The 21323-nt window shown below is 44.8% G+C and overlaps 1 protein-coding gene across 1 annotated transcript in view; it reads right to left on the reverse strand.

Moving 5' to 3' along the window:
- Window positions 1-353: 353 nt before the first annotated feature.
- The window catches only part of spop (speckle type BTB/POZ protein), a 72640-nt gene continuing 51670 nt past the window's right edge, over window positions 354-21323 (reverse strand). Inside the window, 5 exon segments of the mRNA XM_062566201.1 lie at window positions 354-398; window positions 486-541; window positions 4184-4319; window positions 16425-16492; window positions 16495-16526. Of these exon segments, the coding sequence (XP_062422185.1) occupies window positions 354-398; window positions 486-541; window positions 4184-4319; window positions 16425-16492; window positions 16495-16526 (337 nt within the window).

Below are 21323 nucleotides of genomic sequence, written 5' to 3' on the forward strand. Positions count from 1 at the left end.
CTTTTTACTTATATCTGCATCACAGTTATTTCATAAATAGGTTTAACAATGAATTCTGCACTTACATTGAACAATATAATGGTTGATTATTTATCTCTTGAATATTGATACCCGTATTAGCCACAGATATCCAGCTTTACGGAGCTAATGCATTGAATCTGAACATTTTCGCTTTGACCTTTTCCCCAACAAATTCACCCTGACGTTATCCTCCAACTGCCTCATTTACATCGCAGAGGTCCTTGAGAGGATGAAAGCAACACACTACCCTTCAGAATCAATTCATAGACGCTACAATCACGCACAAATACAACACACGGTGGCTTCAAAGACACCAGACAATAGACACGCAGTCAACGAGGCATGGAGGGACACGTGCAGCCGGCGGCGAGACGCCGCTGTGATGTAACAGAGAGCGGGGGATTGGAAGACATTCGGCTCCACGCTGAGGGAGAGGGAACAAGAGAGTCAAGCGCCCGACTCACCTTCTTGCTCTCCTCCATCTCGTGCTCAAACACGGCCCTAAACACTTGCGAGCGGGCTGAGACAGACAGAGAAACAAAAGACCGGCAGAGTGAGTGAGAGACAGAGTGAGAGAGAGAGAGAGAGAGTAATGTGTAATGTTGATGCATGGCGAGGTCTCTGATATGCATTAACAGCCTGCCACAGAGCCGGAGGAGAGCGAGAGTGGGGGGGGGGGGGGGTGATTGACAGCAGTGACAGCGGGAGAAGCGTCACGTGGAAGAAGTTGACTGCAGCTCCGTCGTGGTGACAGCCTCATGACGGCCTCCGAGTCGTGTTTAGCCACTTTAATGCCCCGAGACTGACTTGACTGGAGCTTGCTTGTACGTTACGCTTTCGGCTTCAAGTTTTGATACGGCCGCCTGCCGCCACTCCACGTGCACCATTCCATCGGAGCAGAGAGGACCGCTGAGGGATTATTTTGCTGAAAAAACAAACAAACGTGAAAACATTTTTCAAAAGGAGTGGATACGTTTCACTTGGTTTTCACCCAGCTCCTGTGTACATGCAAATGCAAAATGTTTTCCGTCCCTTGATGTGAGAGAACACCGTTCACCACGGTCTACAAATCCTCTTGAGGGAGGGAAAGTTCACTTTGCAGAAAATGAAGGGAGTGAATGAAAAAAGAAATGCTGCCAACATCCCTGAAAGAAAAAGTAAACCCTTGAACAAAGTGTTTGCAATGCAAGTAGTATTTTTATAATCCAGATTTAATTTCTATACATTTTCTTTTATCAGTTTTGCAGCGCTTTTTAAATGAAAATAAATCCAAAGTTGAACTGACCAAACCTAGAGACCCAAAATGCTTGACCCGTCGATTTAAAACACATTTGTGGCGGCTCTCTTGCCACTCCGCACCCGACCGCAGCAGGAGGAGGAGTTTATTACTACGTTTATTCCTCTGGTCATGCCAACTGTCTGATCCAAGCGCAGCACTACGAATTACAAAAATCAGTCTCACTTTCTGCTACATCAAAATAACCGCTGGATGATTATTCCACAAGCTGACAATAATCACCGCATCTCGTCTCTGTAGTTATGCTTCAGGCACAGTCGATTTTCTCTCTTATCGTCAGTGGAAGCGGTTCGTTTCGCCGAAGGATGGAGGAGGAACCTCTCAGGCACGGACTCAATTAGCTTTTGGTTGTTTGACAGCGGAGAGGAAGTGTCTCTATGAAGGTTGAAAACATTTAATCTTCAAGCATTAAGTTAAAAATCACATGTGAATCGGTTAACGTACTGATTATGTTCTCGTCGCGTTTGCATAGCTATTCACCGATGAACTGAATGCTTCATCAACTAGTGATTAAAACTTAAGAAATATTTCAACACCTTTTAATTGTGTGTCAAAGTCAGTTAAGTGCAAATTATCTTAAACTCTCAATAATGAGTTATTAACGTCAGAGCTAGCAACCCTTTTAATTACTCTTTTAGAAACAGGGGGTCATTAACACCCCGCAAATAATATACCAGTGAATGAATACGTTAATTATGGGACAAAGTGGTTATATGGTCACGATTCAAGTGATTAGTTGAATACCCTACTAGTATACTTTTTCAGTAATATTAAAAGAATAAAAGGCTTGCAATATTTCATTTGATTTGTAATGAATCCGGAATGCTGAGACAGTTCTGTATGTGACAGGCCTTGCATTAAAATTATTTCTCAGCACGTGTCAGCGGAAGCATGCTGCAGTAAAGGTTTACCCAAGTTGTAGACACTGAAAAGTTGAATGGACGGTTAATTATGTATTCAACTATGTATCAGAGTTTGCAACAAGATCAGTGAAATAGACATGAATAAAGATTGAAAAATATATATTTATCTTCTGCTTCCTCTGCCATGGTAATTTGCAGGGTTTATTCACAGTTAAGGGAGGCTGGTCACACAATTTAAGGGTGTAAAAAAAATAATAAATTCCCCAAAGATGAGGAATCTCCCATCAGAAATTATTTTTCCATTTGACAGTTCACAGGGGGGAGTTTGTCAGGCCGGTCAGGTGATATCAGTGAGATGAAGTCCAATCCTTTTGTCACATGGCCAGCTTTTTTGTCAAGAATGAATGTCAGCATGGGAGAAACTTAACTTAGCAGGTAGGACTATGGGGACGAACCAACAGGAAGTCTGTGGGGCGGTGCTCAATGCTGGTGAGCTCATACTGCAGCAACAAAGGGAAGGGGCGGGCGAGAGAGGGTCATAGAAAGTGAATGGAGGGAGAGGAGGGAAAAAGTCAGAGAACGAGAACAATAGGCAGGAATGGGAGAGTGGCTTTTGCGACGAGAGAGAGACACTGAAAGGAGGGAAGACAAATAAAGGGATGTGAAAAAAAAAGAATGACAGAGGCAGGAGAAAGGAAAGATGAGATGCAGGAGAAGGACACAAGAGAGAGCGTGAAAAAAGGAGACATCAAAGTAAAAAAAAAAGTAATATTGAAAAAAAAAGGTAAGAAAGAAAGAAAGAAAGTAATGTAAGCGACATTGAGGGAGAACTAGAATGGAATAAAGATCACATGGCCAATGTGGTGCCAATTTGAGTTGCTCTCCCTCCGTTTGATCCCTCACTGTCCGTCTCCACGGCGATTAACGGACGGGAGAGTTGTCACGGGAACGGCCGAGAGGGGGAATAACGAGGAGGAGGGACGTCGTCTGGACCAAGTAGAGCAGAGAAAGAGAGGGCGAGAGAAAGAGAGAAGGAAGACCCCCAAACCACAGCAGCACATAATTAAAATGGCTCCTTGCACACACATTTCAACAAATCCAATAATGAACAGCCTCTGCCTTCCTCCACAGAGACACAGAGTTCACCAGATCCCTCAAACCACTCACAGTCTGACGCTGTCTGTCATCAGGAGTCTGCAACAAGTGGCTCGCGGTGCATAACAGGGCGTGGTCACCACGGACTCCATCGAGGCCTCCACGGGGTCACGTGCTTAAGGGGCCAACGCCCGATAATTTGACGGGGTAATCACGGTCTTCAAATGTAACCAACCTCGCGGAAAAACTGAAATAATTTATTCAAATTGAATTCTGGTCGGGGTGGGAAAGCATCTGACGCAGCATTCACACTGAATATAAAACTCTCAAATGAAATCCAGGATGATCAAAACATCTCCTTCCCCTCATATATTAGTTTGAAAGTTAGTTCATCTTGAAAACCATTCAATATAGTCAATTACTTGTAAGTTGCACCTGATTGACGTCCCAAATTGTGCTTTTCCTAATGTTTTTATAATGCTTATGTTGTGTGCTGTCATTTATGGTTGTTGATGTTTTTTTTATTTTTTTATTTATTAGACCTATGACTTTTTCATTAAGAAGAATTCACTCAACATGTTTTAATCTTAAATGAAAAAGATTGTGTCACACCACACTTGGCCCTAAAAAAAAGATGTTTTTCAGATCTTCTGATTTGGCTGATCAATATGTGTTTATGAGAAAGATCCCAAAAACAGAGACGTTTGTAGTCAAGCAGTAAGAGAACATTCTCAAAATTATAACATATGTATTCAAATACATTTTGAAAAATTCTACAACTGCAAACCAAGTGCATCAATACACTTTTATACAATACAAGTGAATGGGAAACAGAAATATATTATTTACCCATTCGAGCTGATTTTTTTTCCCCATTGATCAATACTTAAATTGTTCAGCGACCCACAACGAGCAGTCGGGGGAAGTGTGGCGTTTTCCCACAGATCGCCAAACTCCTCGGTCAGCCCGCACTCAGGAACCTTCACCGCGTCCTGAGAGGCCGTCGGGCCCGAGATGTCCACTCGGTCCTGTGCCACACTCACCTGAGAACATACACACGGAGCTCATGACTAACTGTTTTTGACCGGCATCAGGCAGCTAAATGCTTCGCTGACCCCCCCACTTGATACCAAGAGTGATCGACACACACACACACACACACACACACACACACACACACACGTGTTTTAAATGATCAGGGTTAACTCACCCCTTAATACACTAAATGGTGTATGCAGAGGCGAATGAAAGCACACATTGTTCAGGTAATCAAACATGCTGTTAGGCCGTCACATAATGCAATATTTTGACTTATCGCACAATATAGGAAAATGAGTGCGATAATTTTTGGTGGACCCACCATTTACTGAAGTCTTGTTTTTTGGGACAGAACTAGGATTAACTGGTCCAAATGGACTTACAAAGACGCAGCTCCTTCAGCTCCGGTTTGGGAACATTTTGGTCTGAAGCCTAATGAGAGACGAAAGCCTATAAGGTGAAGGAGCTGGTACGTCGACTGAGGTTCAAGGGGGGGGGACGCAGGGCGAAGTCCAAGACTGCCGCCCTGCGTTCCTGCTTTGTTCCTTGAGGAGCGTACTTCTATTACTATGCTGTTATATTGTCATTAGGTTATCAGTGGCATAAAATGGTCTGAAAATTGCAATAATATCGCATATCGCAAAAAATGTTGGTGCAATCATCGCACAAACTTGATATCGCGACAGCCCAACATGCTGTGAATGATTAATGTTAGCCCGCAGCCTCCGTAATCAATACATCAGACACTCAATATGGAGGCTATTCAGAGACAACCTATTCTTCCTCCTTTATCCAATCATATCGGCTACGCTCTCAAACAAGCCAGAAAATCGGTATTGTAGTCAAATTGGCCGTGTGAGATTGTGTGTGTGTGTGTGTGTGTGTGTGTGTTGGAGTGAGTATCTGTATCTGTGCATGAGAGTTGTCTTCCCTGCTGACATCACCACCTGTTCCAGACAATGTCAACCACACTCATCCATCTCTCAACAGGACTTTCTGCAAACGCACATGGCTCATGAGCAGAAACACACCTTCTCTCTTACACACACACACACACAGACACACAAATTACAAGGTCATTTAATTTCAGCTTTGTTGACCTTGGAAACCATCCAAATGTTTGAGCTAAACAGACAGGAGATCCATTGTTGAGTCTGACAGCCAGTAGAAATGAAGTGCAGTGAGTAAGTTACTGAGGAAATATTTGACATATTAAAAAAAAAATCTTCCTCAAAATGTTGAGATTAAGTTTAAATATTTCAAGGCCTTAATCAAAAACCTTTTTTTCTGTGGGTACAGTTTTCTTTAAATGAAATAGTCCCCCTCTGTAGCTGAGTAATTGTGGTTATTCAAAAGCGTTATAAAGCATAGTAGAATACATATAAGATAATTAGGTGTTGTTTTACATCTGTTGTATTTTCTTTCTTGACCATTCCAAACATATTTGAGATTGACATTAATAACAAAGATATCCTAATTTAATTGTGTACGCACGTTATTAGAATTTAGATTTTTTACGCTATCTAGCACGCTACAGCAATAGATATACAATTCTGAATTCTGTAATTTCTTATCTATTAATTCTACATCAACATCACTGATGTAATAAAACTCAATAAAAAGATATTTAGGGTGATTTTTATTCTCCATTTTAATTGCTGACGGCTTCTGGACAAAATTCCCAACAAAGTGACCCTTAGTACTAAAGCTTCAGGGAGACCAAAACCCCACAAAAAACATCCCTCCTCATCCATCCCCATCCACCCAACTATTCCCCCAATAGCACATCCATCCACCTATTCAACCCACACAAAAGGAGTCCTAGAAAAGGAGGAGAAGCACATACAATAGACAAGTACGTGGCAAGCAGGAAATTGAATGTCAAGGAGCCTTGTTTGCTCCTGATGGAGGTTTTAGAGTTAGCCTGAAGGGGACAGAAAGACAGACAGAAACGATAATAAAACAGAAAAAGAGGGGTATGAAAAGGGAGGAGAGAGAGTGGGGCCGGGAGAAGATGCAGGGGGAATAAAATGCATAGGCAATACAGATGCAGATCCAAAGAAGAAGAAGAGGGGGAGGTGGGGGGGGGGGGGGGCGCAATGTGAGGAATCTACAGCTAGAGATGCCCTCTTATAACCAGCAGCTCATTTCTTACTTGGAAATGACGGGGACACAGTGAGAAAAAAATGTGACTTTTCTGAAGACTAGAGCATTCACTATATGTGTGAGTGTGTGTGTGTGTGTGTGTCAGTCTGTTTTTTCCACAGCTGGCTCCATTAATCCCTCTCCGGGGGGATGCAGGACGGACTGACTGACGTACATGCATCTCCTGAACACACACACACACACACACACACACACGCGCGCGCGCGCACGCATTCCCACCAGGCCTGTCTCACACACTGGCTTCCATAAAGCACTGATTAGCAACGCGGAGGGCCAGGTAGGGTCTTCTGAACACTGTGGACAGAGACAAGACAGACGGAGAAAAATAAGAAAGAGGGGCAGAGGACAGAAGCTCGGTCAGCTCAAGTTGAAATGAAAAATGTCTTCATAGAAGGGAGGAGGAGGAGGAGGAGGAGGAGGACGGCACCGCGTCCCGAGTACACACGAAAAAAAAGATGAACTGAGTGCTGAAAAGCCGACTGGAAGGGAGGGCATCGAGCCTGGTCGATGGCTTTCAGTATAAATAGCCCAATTAGCGCGGCGGAGCAGACGCAGGCTTCTCAGATGCAGCGTGGCAGAGCTAGTCTAATTACTGGCTAACCTGACCAATTAGTCCACTGTTTAACTAGGTGGAAACTAAACGGCAGCACCTGGTTATTTAGACACGCTCGCTGCCCTGACAGTCTTCACGCTATCAGCTGTCAACTTCTGTCATTATCAAACCCCGTCCGTCCTCTTCATCCTTCAGACACCCACAAAACTACGAGCAGAGACATTTTGCATTTGGAGAAAAACAAAATATACTCCACGTGTATAATGAGAGATTGTTGATTAGAGAGCAGCTTCTTGCGTCACGCTGCAAGCCGTCCTCTTGACTCAAGAGATGTTGTTGTTTCTTATGCAGCATAAGAGGGACTATAAATGCATTATGTCGCACAACCCAGTGTTGAACAATGACAATGAATTAACCACGTTCGTTAAAATGAAAGACATCACGAGGTGACAGTTTGGCAATCATTGTAGTCAGTAGACTTCTGTAATATACTATAAAGGTTTTGGCTTGATGATAAAGAAAGATTTCCTCCAAATGTCAAACATGTTTATGATTGGTCAGGGTCAGTAATGTGTGTGTAGAGGGCAAAATCTGATGGTTTGACGGTCCACCAAAATCTTAGGCCTTGGCTACTTTTGGTTTTCGATGTGAATTTTCTCATTCGATGGAACCAGGAATCAATAAATGTCAAATCTGTACCCCTTGAGATTAGCTCTTGCTCACGTTGGGATTCGATCAGTCAGATCACGGATTTAAGCACATTTCTCATGAAAAAGAAACATATGAACTTTGGGAATGTTTGCATTCATCTTTGTTCAAGACATTTAGGCTGAGACGATACAGAGCCATGAACGGAGCGCCACAGACGGACAGAGACACAGACAGAGCGAGAGGGGACTATTGCGCAGTTTCTGTAAGTTGTTAATAATAATAATCTGAACGTCAACGTTAGGATAACGCTTCAAATTATTCGGTAGCCTACAGCCCTAATCACGTTATTACCAGCACGCATATGCAGCACTGCATACAAACTCCACGCAGCCCGGGAGGTATTAAAATGACCATTAAAATCTGACCACTTGGTCTCGTATTTAAGGCCATGTATCACATGAATATAAACGCATATGAACACGCTACATACGATACAAATGAATCAGTGTTTTCACGAAGGAGGAAAGCCACTGCACTGATGTTGATGTTGAAGTAAACCAACTTATGTATCGAAAATGTATTGAACTGATCTATTTGTGTGTGAAAGGTTGGTTTGTTTTACCGGGGGGGGGGGGGGGGGGGAGAGGCTGTTAGTCCCAGCAAAGTATCGCACTGACCGACCAGCAAACTTTTATTTATTCCCCAGCTGTGTTAATCATGACAATGATGATGATGATGATGACAGAAATACAATCTGCGTAAAACTGTGGGTAAACAAAAAAAAATTACAGTAATGAAGAATCATTGCCGCCATATCACCACAATCATTTGTTTGGGTAATTATGTTCCCAGGATAAGTACTCGTTAAAGCGTTCGCCTTCCAGTTAGTTCCTCAGACATCAAGATGGATCTGTCTTGAGCTCCCTCTTAACCCTCCAGGCAACGCAGAGTTAAAATTGAGTTTCTGTACCCAGATGATTTATTCATAAAGCATCAATCTTTTGCTGCCTGTTTATGTGTTTGTTTATGGATTTACAGTGTTTAGCCATGCGCGAAATAGTTTGGAGAAAGAAAAAAAAAAAAATCAAATAAAGTAATAATTCATTAATTTACACTTGTTGCTTCCGTCGTATTAGAGTCAAACTGCTGCTGACTCAATGGGTAACTGTATGGCACTCAGTGTGGGTGTGTATCTCCATGCAATTGTCAAGATTTACCAGTCCCACATGTCAGTTTCCTCCAAATCGAACACATGGCGTTCAATTTTAGACACATTTAAAGAATTCTACTGCAACATTAGATCAGAGAGGGTACAATTTTATTGCTATACGGGATTCAAAAACCGTTTGTTTTACTAACATTGAAATGAGTTCTGGTTTAATTGGGGCACAATGTGTTAGGATATTTCTAGAATCCATGTAGAAGTTATGTGTATTTTGACAGATGACCAATCTTTCTGCAGACCTGTGGAAAATAATAGATTTTGAGCATTACTTCCACACAATAAACAAATACAAACTGACAGGATGAGGGCCACATTCTAAACAATTTTGCTGGCAGAGACGAGGCCCAATAACGAGCGAACAGCTATATCCAGAATGGTTCAAGCTATTTAATTGCTTATAATTAGAGCGAAAACCAAATTATGTAATTGCAGCCTTTATTTTAATAATAAATGGATACCAAAATTAGCAAAACGCAATTTAATTCCATTGTGCACCTGCTGCAGCCCACTGACTACTTATTAACTAACTAATTTAACATTACCTTCATCTTTGTTAGCCGCTGATGCTTCCGAAATATGGTTGAAATGAATACTCTTTTTTAAATCGGTTCTGTCAGTCCCATGAAAGAGCATTTTATTAACTGCAAACTTGCAGCAAGAGTACTTGTATTTGCTATTAGTTTAAACTCAACGCTCTGAGCGTTGGATTCACGCGAATCATGTTGCCTTTCACAGCATTAACTGTTTTGTACCTGCACTTTTGTTTCAATTAAAACACCATATTGTTGCAGCTTGGGAGGAACAATACTAATGCATTAAAAACACAATTTACTTTCCTTTACAGAAGGAGCGCAGCAGTGTGCAACATCATCCGTTGTTAAGTGGGAATTTGATTGCAACTCAACCTGAATCGAGGGTGGAAGGCTGTGAGCGCAAATCCCATCGCCTGCTTGTTATCATGCACGACTCGCTCTCCAGCCGGCCAGAGTCAACATCCCAGCCTTTTCCATTTTCCTTTCTTATTTGTCCACTCCACCCACTTTATGATGCTATTTCCCCCAACCCCCCCACCCAAAAAAAATCAAAAACCCTCAGAGCAGTGACAAGATATTTGATGGACTCTGAAACAGGATTCGGGGTTAACCGCCCTGTGGCGGCTGCAAACGGTGACCACCATCAAGCAAACAGAGCCCCGAAGCCCACCACTATTAAATAAAAGTCAAAAATAAACACTGCACTTCGCCCTCAAAAGAGAATAGCTAGAACCCCTTTTAATATCATGCTACAAGTGGTAATAATGGTTTTTCAAGGAACTTATTCATCCAAAAAGACAATTTTACAGTCGCCGTTCTTACAAGTCGCCGCTTGGTCTTTTCTCTGAAGGACAAAGTGTGACACGCTTTGTACAACAAACATAAAACGTCAATTTTCCTCAAGCAACTTGTTGTGCCACGGTATTTTCTTTTGAGACAGAAACTTAAACGGGTGACTCCCAGAGAGAAGCCTGCCGTTGACACAGAGGCATTAAGGTGTATCTGCACACACAGAGGCGTATTTCATGCATGGTTTGAAGTCGAGCTGCTGAGCGAGGAGCGTCGGGGCCCAGATTTACAGCCAAGCCTGTCCTTAACACATATACAGGCAGACACAGGCTTTCACCCACACACACACACACACACACACACACACACGCTTAGTTTCTCCGCTGGCAGTGAGCATGAGCTACGGCGTGTCGTCTGTAAGCACCAGCTATTTGGGTGTCTTTTCGAGTACTTTTGTTTTCTCTGCTGGAGGATCGAAGGCGTTAAAGTGATAGTTTCTAGACTCTGAGGCCCTGCTTGAAGGAAATATTTGGAAAGAAGGACACACAAGTAAAATGAATAAGCTGGCCAAAGTTGCATGTTTGTTTAATTTCTACTGTCTGTACTGTGAGAGAAGCCAAGAGCTTCTGGAGGGATACGAAAGATCTGTTGATGTGGTGCTAGGGCAGCAAAGGCGGTATCAATTAAAAGATGCTATTGTGGTACTTGGTGACAACAAGCTATCCTGATAAAAAAAAAAAAAACTTGCACGAAAAGAAACTCCTTGTCTTCCTTTGTCTAAATCCTTATTTTTATTGTTTGACCAGGTCCAAAATCCCTTTTCCAAATGATCCAAATAGTCATAGGCTACCCGGTTAATTTTTTGCTCCCTGTTCTGATTAGGCAATAACAAATTTTCATGCTTTGCTTTTCCTTTTTACCCCAAAACTCTACATGCAGCCTCTCCCCCCAGCCCCTTTATCCTGCTCAGATCGCTGGTTGCGTGTCCGTGTGCATGTACGCGCGTTGCTCATTGTGCACGGAGGGTGCAGCTGGAGCATCTGCAGTCGTCTCCTCTGACATCGGCGCGGCATATGGCGGAGCCCAGTGAAGGATGGGTGCTGTCACCCGGCAAAGTGCTTACCCACTGACAGGAGAGGAGAGCCGCACCAGAACCAGGAGGAAGAGGAGGAAACAGCTGAACGTCAGCACCCCACTCGTTTATCCTCCCACTGCCAGCCCGCCCCAAGCGGGAGGCACTGTGGAGGAGCCTCGAAGGGAAGAGCGCAGGCCGGTGAAAATTTGAGTAAATTGCACGAAAGATTGGCTATTGGCAGAAAATGAACCCACTGGCAAGAAAACAACGCCCCCCCCCCCCCCCCTTTTTCAGTTTACACGCGTGTGCTGATTTTCACATATGTTAACATCAGCCTTTGACGCGTCAGAAGACTGCGGAAGCCTGGCTACCCTTCAGGACCTGTGTATTTTCTGTACATACTTTGTCGCCTCTTTTCTCAGATCACAGGTTGAATATTTTCAACCAACTTTCACTAAAGCTCTAAACCGGTGTCAATACTGTGCTCATTGTCATCTCTTGGTGTGTGCTCAATAGTGTATGTTTAATTTTTTTTAAATAATTCAATTTTAAAGTCCAGATTTTCTTTCTTCCTGTAAAATGTATTTTGAGGCCTCCTCTTGAAACAAAGGGGCATTTCCATGAATTGAATGGAATGGAATTGAATCCAATGAAAGATTAGTGCACAAGATGCTGCTTATGTAACAGACCAACTCCTTCCTGTGATGATAAAGAAAAAATGCTGTATCCGTAAAATGAATATGCATTTTTTTACATTTTTCTTTGGCTTTACAGTGACTCTGCGTTTGATTTCATTTCAGTAATACGATGAAGAAGGCCCAATTTCTAATGCTGTCCTTTTAGTATTTTTAAGCCCTTATCTTTACCACTACAATCCTCATTTCGGGTGTAGTAAAACCCCATCGGTTTGCGCCTCTTTTTCAGGGGCAGAGAACTCGCCGTCGTAAATAGTGACCTCAGCGAAAATCCAGCAGAATACGTAATAATCCTCACCTGCTGATATAATCCTCCGGAGGTGCGCGCGTGAGCCTCCCTGAAGCGCACATGCAACAAGGTGAGAGGAGCACCTGGCGGACTCTAGCACAAAGGACGGGCAAACTGAGACTCCAGTCTGCCGGGTGCGTCGGGTTAATAAAAACACGTCGGAGTTTGGGGCAGAACGTGTTACATCGTTGATTTAAAAAAAAAAAAATGCACAAAAGGTCTTTGTAAATCTGGGCCTCTTCCCCCAGGATCATTTAACTTATTTCAGCGGTGTTTACTGAACCTGGAAAAACCCGCTTACCTTAATTTAAGTCTAAATCAGCCAAATATTCTTAGAAAATGCTATGGAGGATTGTAAAATGTAATCAAAATGATAATACAATTAGTACTATCACTCCATACCCGGGAATAAATACATGGGTATGAAACACAAATGAGGAAGCACAAATGATGTATGACCCGCACAGGGGATCCAGAAGCACAGGTGGGACATTTATGTCCACAAAAAAAGGAAACAGCTCCTGCTACACTGCTTTGGGTAAGGTAGGGAATTAAGGAAGCCTTCACATATACACAGGTAAGTGTCAAAATCGTTGTTAAAAAATGTGAGGTGACAGGTTGAGGCACTGAGACTCATAATAGATAAACAAGGCTTTATAAGGAACTTGTGTTACGCACCGAGGCCCGGAAACTGCAGCGCGACAGCTGGGTATAGAGCCGGCGTGTTGATTGTTCGGAAATGGGAAGACACATTTGATTCAATTCATTTTATTTTGTATAGCCCAAAATCGCAAATTACAAATTTGCCTCAGAGGACTTTACAGTCTGTACACATGCAACATCCTCTGTCCCGAAACCCTCACATCGGCACAGAAAAAACTCCCCAAAATATGAAAAAACCCTTCAATGGGGAAAAAAGGGAAGGAACCTTAGGGAGAACGTCAGAGGAGGGATCCCTCTCCCGGGATGGACAGACTGCAATGGATGTCATGTGTACAGAATCAACAATGTAAAAGATGTACAATACATTCAATTCCTCTAACAGAGATGATACAAGTAATTGCAAGTAGCAGAACAGGTGTACGGCAGGACCACTGCAGGGACAACCTCCATCAGATAGAACCATTTGATGAGTTACATAACCGCTTCTGAGAAGAGCAACACGAATTGAAGTGATTGCAACCTGTTTATTGATATATTTTTAAATAGCTCCACCTGTGTTTCAATCTGTATGCACCGTTTTTGAAGAACAAAATTCCCACGGGAGAGCAAGAACAGTCCGCATCATTTAAACGGAGATGAGCCAAACCACAGTCGCTCGCCCAGACAACCATGTCACGTAAATATAAAAGAGTATAGACCAAAATTTGATACAGTATAATATGTCTGTTGGGTACAGAGGGTATCAAGGTTCCCTCCATAGTTAACTGAGGAGGAGGAGGAAGCCAAACGTGTCCAACAGCAGTAGTTCGACGTCTCCATTTTTTTCTACTTTCACCAGACAAAGGGTGGACTGGTGTGTTTCAAGAACCAATTTAACGTGACTGACAGGTAAGTTTTGCCGTGAACTTTTTCCTTCCCAAACAACCACTTCTTTTTCGTTTGGTCAGTTGAAACTGACTTGCAGGGAGTCATCCGCCACCACGACTCGACCTGCAGGCAAATTACCGCTGCGCAAAGTTGTCAAGGCTTTCGCTTCCAAAACTCTCAGAGCGTCTGCATTATCTATACCGCATGACCAGCTGTAGATCTGACCTTAGAGCAAGGGGTGACCTGCGGTGCCCGGCGAGGGGCGAGGCGGATTTAACCTCTTTTACCTCTGCGTCTCATTAGAGGAGGGATGAGGAAAGAAGGTGAAAACAACGTCTCATCAACACAAAAAAAAAACATCCTCCCTGTGACTCCATTGTCTCTTTCATCGTTCATCTTTCATTAGGCTGTTGGTCATCCCCGGTTGGCCCGATGGCCCAGAGCCCGCCCCCTTTAGACGGCCTCGGCTTCAGCCTCTTCTTACTATGTCCTCTTCCCCCCCCCCCTCCCCTTTCAACTCTCGCTGTCCCTCGACTTTCTCTTTTGACAGCCAACCTTTTTCGGGAGCCATCTCCTCGTTAAACACCCGCAGGTGTCTGGAGTCTGGGGGTGTGGAGACAAAGAGGGGGGGGGCAGAGTGTGAGAGAACAGCGGCTGGTGTTATCCAGTCCCTCTCCGGTGTGACACATAGTCAGATTCCCCGTGCTACATTTGAATTACTAATGCCTCCAGCGGCAGACGAATCAAGCACAGAGACCAAGGGTCAGGAGGAGAGATATGGAGCCAGCGCTCCCCTCCAGCAGTGCTCTGGCCTCTCCTCTTAGCCTTTCCATCCTCTTTGACACTACAACACAAAAGAGACGGAGGGCAAAGTAGACGTGGGAGAGGTGACGCTAGAGTGAGTGTGTGTGTGTGTGTGGGGGGGGGGGGGGGGGGGGGGAGTAAGAGGCTGCGATGCTCAAAGTAGGAGGCAGCCAGAGATGAAAGAAGAAAGGGAAAAGAGGAGGAGGAGATTGGGCTTGAATGAGAGACAAGATGGAGGAAGAAAAGAGGAAGTGGATGGGAAGAGAGAGAGAGAGAGAGAGAGAGAGCTGGGCTCCCGGGCGTTGGGTCGCTCTCAGATGCGGGACTCGACCATCTGGACGAAATCGCAGCCAGGTCTCTGACGTTAAACACTGGGCTTCACGTTCGCGTGGGGAAAAGACCAGCGAGAGCGATTCAAACCAGCCGCTCTGCGCGGTCTTACCGCCATGCAGCCAGAAACGTGACCCCACGTGGTCAATGCGATCACTATTGACAACCTTATCCTTTACTGCACATGTCCCTAAAACCCAAACATACACGCAAACATTTCAGAACGTATTGAGGTCTATATATCATGCCACTATATATTATCTTGAACAATTTTTTATTCATCTACTTTCCGCTCTCATTGAGTCTGTTTTATTAACGGTATCAACCGCGTGGATTTTCATTTGCGTTTAGAGTGTGGTTCATAAATTAGGTTAGGTAGCCCTTTTCTTGCTTGCTCATCAGCCCTGTTGGCTAAGTACAGCAGAGGAGAGGGGGGGGGGGGTAGTGGCCACGGAGGACTGGAACCAGCAACCTCACTTCCTCCCCTCCAGGAGAGTGGATGCATTCAGAGAGTGAGGACGCTTCACAGTAACTTATCCCACTCTCTCCCAAGTCGTTCTCTCCGGCAACACAAACAATATGTATGCGTAACGTACTCCTTAAAAATAATAAAAAATACCATCCCACATGGCTCTAAAGCAGCACTGCACCTCCTACCCCTCTGTCAATAAGCCCAGTTTGGAAACACTTTAAACAGACTTGAACATTGCTCTGCGAAAAAAAGAGAAAAACTTCAAGACATGCTCTCCTCCATACCCGTAGGGTTAATTAGAATTGTTTTAAACAGCCACTGCCATGCTTTTTAAACATTTATGAGTGCATGCATTACAACTGACACATTAACATATCCAAAAAGTTTAACCTCTTCTTTGCTCCCTGGTTTCATTGTGAGCAGCGGAGGGGGTGACAGAGAGGACAGTTGACCTCTGCTGCCCCCTGTGTTACAGCTGGAAACAACAAGGGAGATTTCGACGAGGAGCAGCAGCCAGCTTTGGATCTGAGGAATCGGAGCCAAGGCATCACGCCGGCTGAATGGGAATCAGCTGGCATGTTTGGTGATGAGAGAGACGCGTTAACCCAGAGGCTGTGTAGCACCAAATACAAACATACACTATTCACAATGAGATGTAGAGTGAAAAGATTAGTCAGAAAGGAACTACAGTTGCGATCCCCTGCGGTAAAGCACCAACACAAACAATACATTTAGACATTGAAACTAAATTCATTTTTTTAAGGTTCTATTAAAATGATACATTTTGGGAAATTACACCTTTGGAAATTATCCAAAAACGTTTTTAAAAACGGTTTTTAAAGTTAATAAGAGTCTGTTTGCCCGCAATGTTGAAATATAAACCGTAACATAATCATTAAATAAGCATTATCCTTTGAGAATTTGCTCCTTATACTATGAATGTTTCAGGGAATGATTGGGCCATAACATATGAATCAAATTCATATGAACACGGTTACCTCACAGAATAGTGTTAGTTTGTCATCAGGCAGCAGGAAGTCCCTCCTCATGAACTTTTTGAAACCTTCCCCTGGAAAAAGCGGCACGCTCCCTCTGGCTCTCTGGAACGGACAACACAAGAACGTTTGGAGCCTCTCACAACGTGATCAAGCTCTGCGTTGTGCGAGCGAGTGTGCAGAAGTTGGTTATGAGTCACGGCCCGTGAGCCGCGCAGAAACAACGGCGAGGGAGCCTGGGAGTAGGAAGGATTGCCTGCGGGGAGCTTTTAACACTTCAGAAGAAAACAGTCTCTCTCTCTCTCTCTCACTGTATCCTCTCGCCGCCACATAAAGACGAGTGGTAAACACGAGACGGAACTGCTGCGCCTCTTTAGCCAAGAAGTGAGAAATTGCAGGGATCAAAGCAGTCCAATTATCGTGTGTTTACGGAGTGCCAATTATCTCAGACAGTGGCAGGAAGGATTCTGTAACGCGCGCTCACACAAAGACACAGGAAAGGTGCCGGAGTTCTTGTGCGTGCAACGCGGGGGCGGCCACAGCGCTCCGCCGCCCCCCCCCCCCCCCCCCCCCCCGGCAGTCACAAGCGCTCGCGTGCAAGGTCAAACCGTAATGACTGCGGGACTGTGAGTGCTGCAGAGATCACAGCAAATTCAACACTATAATTGACAACAGAAAAGGTAACGAGCAACGGGAGGGGACGTTGGAGGGATGTCACAGCATTCTTTGGAGAAATTACATCAGCCGCCATTTTGTTAATGAGTCGGAAAGACCTTCCTCCTTCGGGCCCTTGCGCAGGGATTTCAGAAGGTTTTCAACCCGAGACATGCTTGAGACATCTTCGTCCAATCCCATCAGGGCAGACAGGTGCAGTTATTGTGAACCCTGTCCTACAAAAAGCTTCATCAAACAATGCAGGAAAACCACTAGAAATCAATTCATTCGTCAAGTATTTTTTTTTTTCCTTTGGTGGGTGTCGTCAGCGTGCCGTACACATGATGTTAAAAGGCATCCGGCTAATTGGATTGTGTTGAGAAAGAGCAGAGCAGAAACGGCACAATCCAGGAGTAGAAGTCATTAAGGACAAACAGAAGATTTAATCATAGAAATGACTAGCAGAGGTTGTCTCAGGCTCAACTGGCCTGAACCGAGAAAGTGTAAAAGCAATCATGTCACAATATTTTTGAGCAAATTATTCAATTTTGATATTTAATATTGTATGAGATACCATTGATGGACAACATTTTCCCACGGTTTTAGCTAGCTGATTATGTTTATCCATTGTGTGGATATAATGCCCGAGTGGGTAAGGTTCAATAATAGGTCTGAAAATGACAGAAGTACTGGTTTTCAGCATTTGAAAGCAGTAGGAAACACTAAAGTTATGCGATACGATCATTTTAGACATCCAAAAATTACATATCCAGTCACACATGACATTAAATGATACATTACACGTCATTTAGCTGACGCTTTTATCCAAAGCGACTTACATATAAACCATGCATTATATTTTCGCCTGGGGAGCAATTAGGGATTAGGTGTCTTTCTCTGGGACACTTCGACATGGAGCAGCCGGGATACGAACCGCCAACCTTGCGGCTCCTAGCGCACCACCCTATTCCAGGCGCCACCATCGCCCAAACAACCCATGGACACACATATACAAAATACAATATACAGTATAAACTCCATATATGTATAGGAGCATTTGTTTATGAGTCCTACATAGAGAGGGGGATGATCAGGCTGGGACCTGCAAGTGGCGAAATGTGCATTTGGACTATTTTGATGAAAATGTTAGACTTTGATGAAAAGACTTTTGTGGGTCGTGCAAACAACCTTTTTCTGTGGACATCCTGCACATTCAACTCCTGTGTTGTGTCAACTGAAGTGAAGTCATTAATACACTTTCTCAGACAATGTTTGAGGTCATGAAGTGATAAAACACTCCTTTCAAAGCCAACAGAAACAGAATAAAGAGTCACCGCATGCCAAGAAGTCATCGCCGCTCATGTTCATCTGCAGCGTGTGCAGACTAACATGCGTTTAGCCCCGACTGTTAAAAAACGATTTGTCTTCAGGCTGCTCTTGTGCACAGATCCCAACAGGAGATCTGCTGACAGATCACAGCGGGAAGCACTAAGACAGAGTGTCAATGCTGCTGTAAGATCCTGTGTCAAATCCTCCGTTTGGATCGGAGAGAGCAGGCAGCCTAAGAGGGGATTGGTAGGGAAGTGCAGTGCATATGTAGTTATTCCCACCACTGCTCATGCAAGCGGCCCGTCACTGTAATCCTCTGCCTCTGGAGACTCAAAAGACACGGACATGGAATCACCATAAAACACACACACGCACACGCAGAAGCACACAAGCACAACAATCAAACAACAAATCCTTGCATTCTGCTTGTTGCATCACTACACTTTATTCTCCTTTGTTCTGCCGCAGACTGAAACAGAGGAAAAGTGTAAGTGTAGTCCGAAGATCTTTTCAAACTAAACGTGAACAGGTTTGAAACGAGAGTCAAAAATGTGTGGCCTCGCAACGCTGTACCGCTTGAGGCGGGGTAGACAGAGGAATAACGCTACCTGGATCCCTCTCCCTCCTCCACAGACGCTCACCCGCACTTTCTATGTCCTTTCAGCATGTTCGATGAGACCGAGCATGAGAGACCCAGAGGAAGTCCCGAGGCACCCTGTGAAGTTGTGTTATTTGGGTACGAAACACGACGAGCAGTGATGAGTGAGGACTTCCCCAGTGGCAGAATGTGAAGCTGAGCTCGGGCGTGAGGAGAGCAGTTGACGGGGTGGAGGGGATTGGGGGAGGCGACCGAGAGGAAGAGGTGTGGAGAGGTGACAGGGAGTGTTGAAGAAACTCCACCAGGCTAGAGGGGGGGGGGGGGAGGTGTGAGATCTTTGGTGTGTACTTGTAACAGAAGCACAGATGAGTGTGTGTGTGTGTGTGTGTGTGCCTACTGCCATATCCAGTGGGCCTTCAGAAAGCGGCACTGGCAGAGAATCAACTGTGGGTCAGATGGCTGCTGCTTACTCTTTCAGCGAGTTGGCCGCAATGGCGGGAGAACGCCCCGAATACGCGGCAGAGCTGGACATCTGAGATGTCAAATGGGAGAAGTTTAACATGTGCAGACGGGAGGTTGCGTTTTGTGTCACAGTACACTGGAATAGACCCTTTAAAAAAAAAGACACATACGACGTTATAACGCTCCTGCATCCAAGGCTGAAGATTCTCACTGTCCAAAGAAATGGTGAAGGTGATGGAGAAGGTGAAAAGGGTCTGAGACAGAGAGGAGACGGGGGGGGGAGTAGAGGGGGGGAGGGGGGTTAGCGAGGGGCATCCATATTCAGGTGGAGGGCTCAGGGGCACGGTTGGCACACACAGCGAGAAGGTCGCCAGAAGGCTGGCTGGCGTGTTGGAAAATAACCGGCGACACGGCAGCCAGGGTCAACATCTCTCTCCGTGCCTGTCGCTCTCCTGGCCTTTTCTTTAACACATTCAACTTTGGGAAAAAATGACCATTTCTTCGGAACATGCTGCCGTGGGGGGGGGGTTTAAAAAGGGAATTACCTCCGTGCACTGATTCGCGCTGCATGAAGCAGACGGATACAAACGCAGAAGGAAATCTAATCTCTTTTGAAGACTGAGCTCTGTAAACCAGTGTCAGCACAAACATGTTTATTGATCCTTTGCACCTAATCCAATACCACCTGATTACGTAAAGACTGACCGATCGCTTCTCCGCCGGCCCGCGCTCCACTCGCCTCCCACACGCCTGGATGCCCGATCGCTTCCATCAGTCACCGGGGGCAACAGACTCTGACGAGCTCACGCGCGGGGCTTCAATTAACTGGAGGCACACTGAATCTCCGGCTGCAAAATATAAGAGCAGCACACGGCAACTCGACTGCGCACACGTAAGCTCACTTGGCCTTTGGCTATACAAGAAGACGTTACAGTTGTCTGTGGGGGAGACTTAACAAGGAGGCTATTTGAATACTAAACAGCTTGCGGCAGAGGATGAGAGAACTTCTCCTTCTCGCCCCTCTGAGTGGTCAGAACGGGAGTCCCCAGCGAAAGGAGGCGGAGACGTGTTGCAACCCGCCCAGCAGCCCCCACCCCCCGCCCCCCCGAGGAGAAGAACCAGCACATTAAGCCAGGGAGAGTTGAGTCTACGGGAGTTCAGTGTGAGAAGGAGGGGAGATGGGGGGGGCTGTTGCCTGAATCTATCTCCATTAGCAAGTAGGGACCATCGGAGGATGCATACACAGACACACACACACACACACACACACACACACGCTCTCTAGTGGGGGGCTCAAGGGCTGACTGATGCAGATGTTGTGTTTCATCAGATAATGTCAAGCTTCCCAGAAAAGATCCACCATGGCAGTACAGGCATTCAAATCTGAACTGTTTTCATCCCTCCTCCTCGGAGTACTGCAGGGATGCCTTGATTCTCAACATGTGCACGGCCAGTCGGGACAAATCCGAATGCATGCCTGCTCAGAGACCGCGGGCAATTAAATAACCAGCGTACGGCTAATGCTATTTCCTTTGGTGGCTCGTGTGAGTTTGCCTCATCCACAAGCTTTAAAAGACTCAAATTCCATCGGTTTTCATTCACTGGGAGTTTGCCATTTGCATAGGAGAGCAGTGTTACTCTGCTCCATTTCAAAATGTTCCTTCCACTACCGATTACCCACATGTAGTTCTAACCAACTACTTCTGTAATAACTAGAACTAATATTTTATTAGAAATTCTCTCCACGGGGACAAAGCATGTATAAGAAGGCCAAACGCCACCGTGCCTTCTTAATTAAGGCCCTTTGTTGTTTATTTGGGCTGCTTTGCTACAGGCCTGGATTAAATTGGATTCTAAAT

This window comes from Pungitius pungitius, chromosome 12 (assembly GCF_949316345.1).
Source record: "Pungitius pungitius chromosome 12, fPunPun2.1, whole genome shotgun sequence".
Lineage (NCBI taxonomy): Eukaryota > Metazoa > Chordata > Actinopteri > Perciformes > Gasterosteidae > Pungitius > Pungitius pungitius.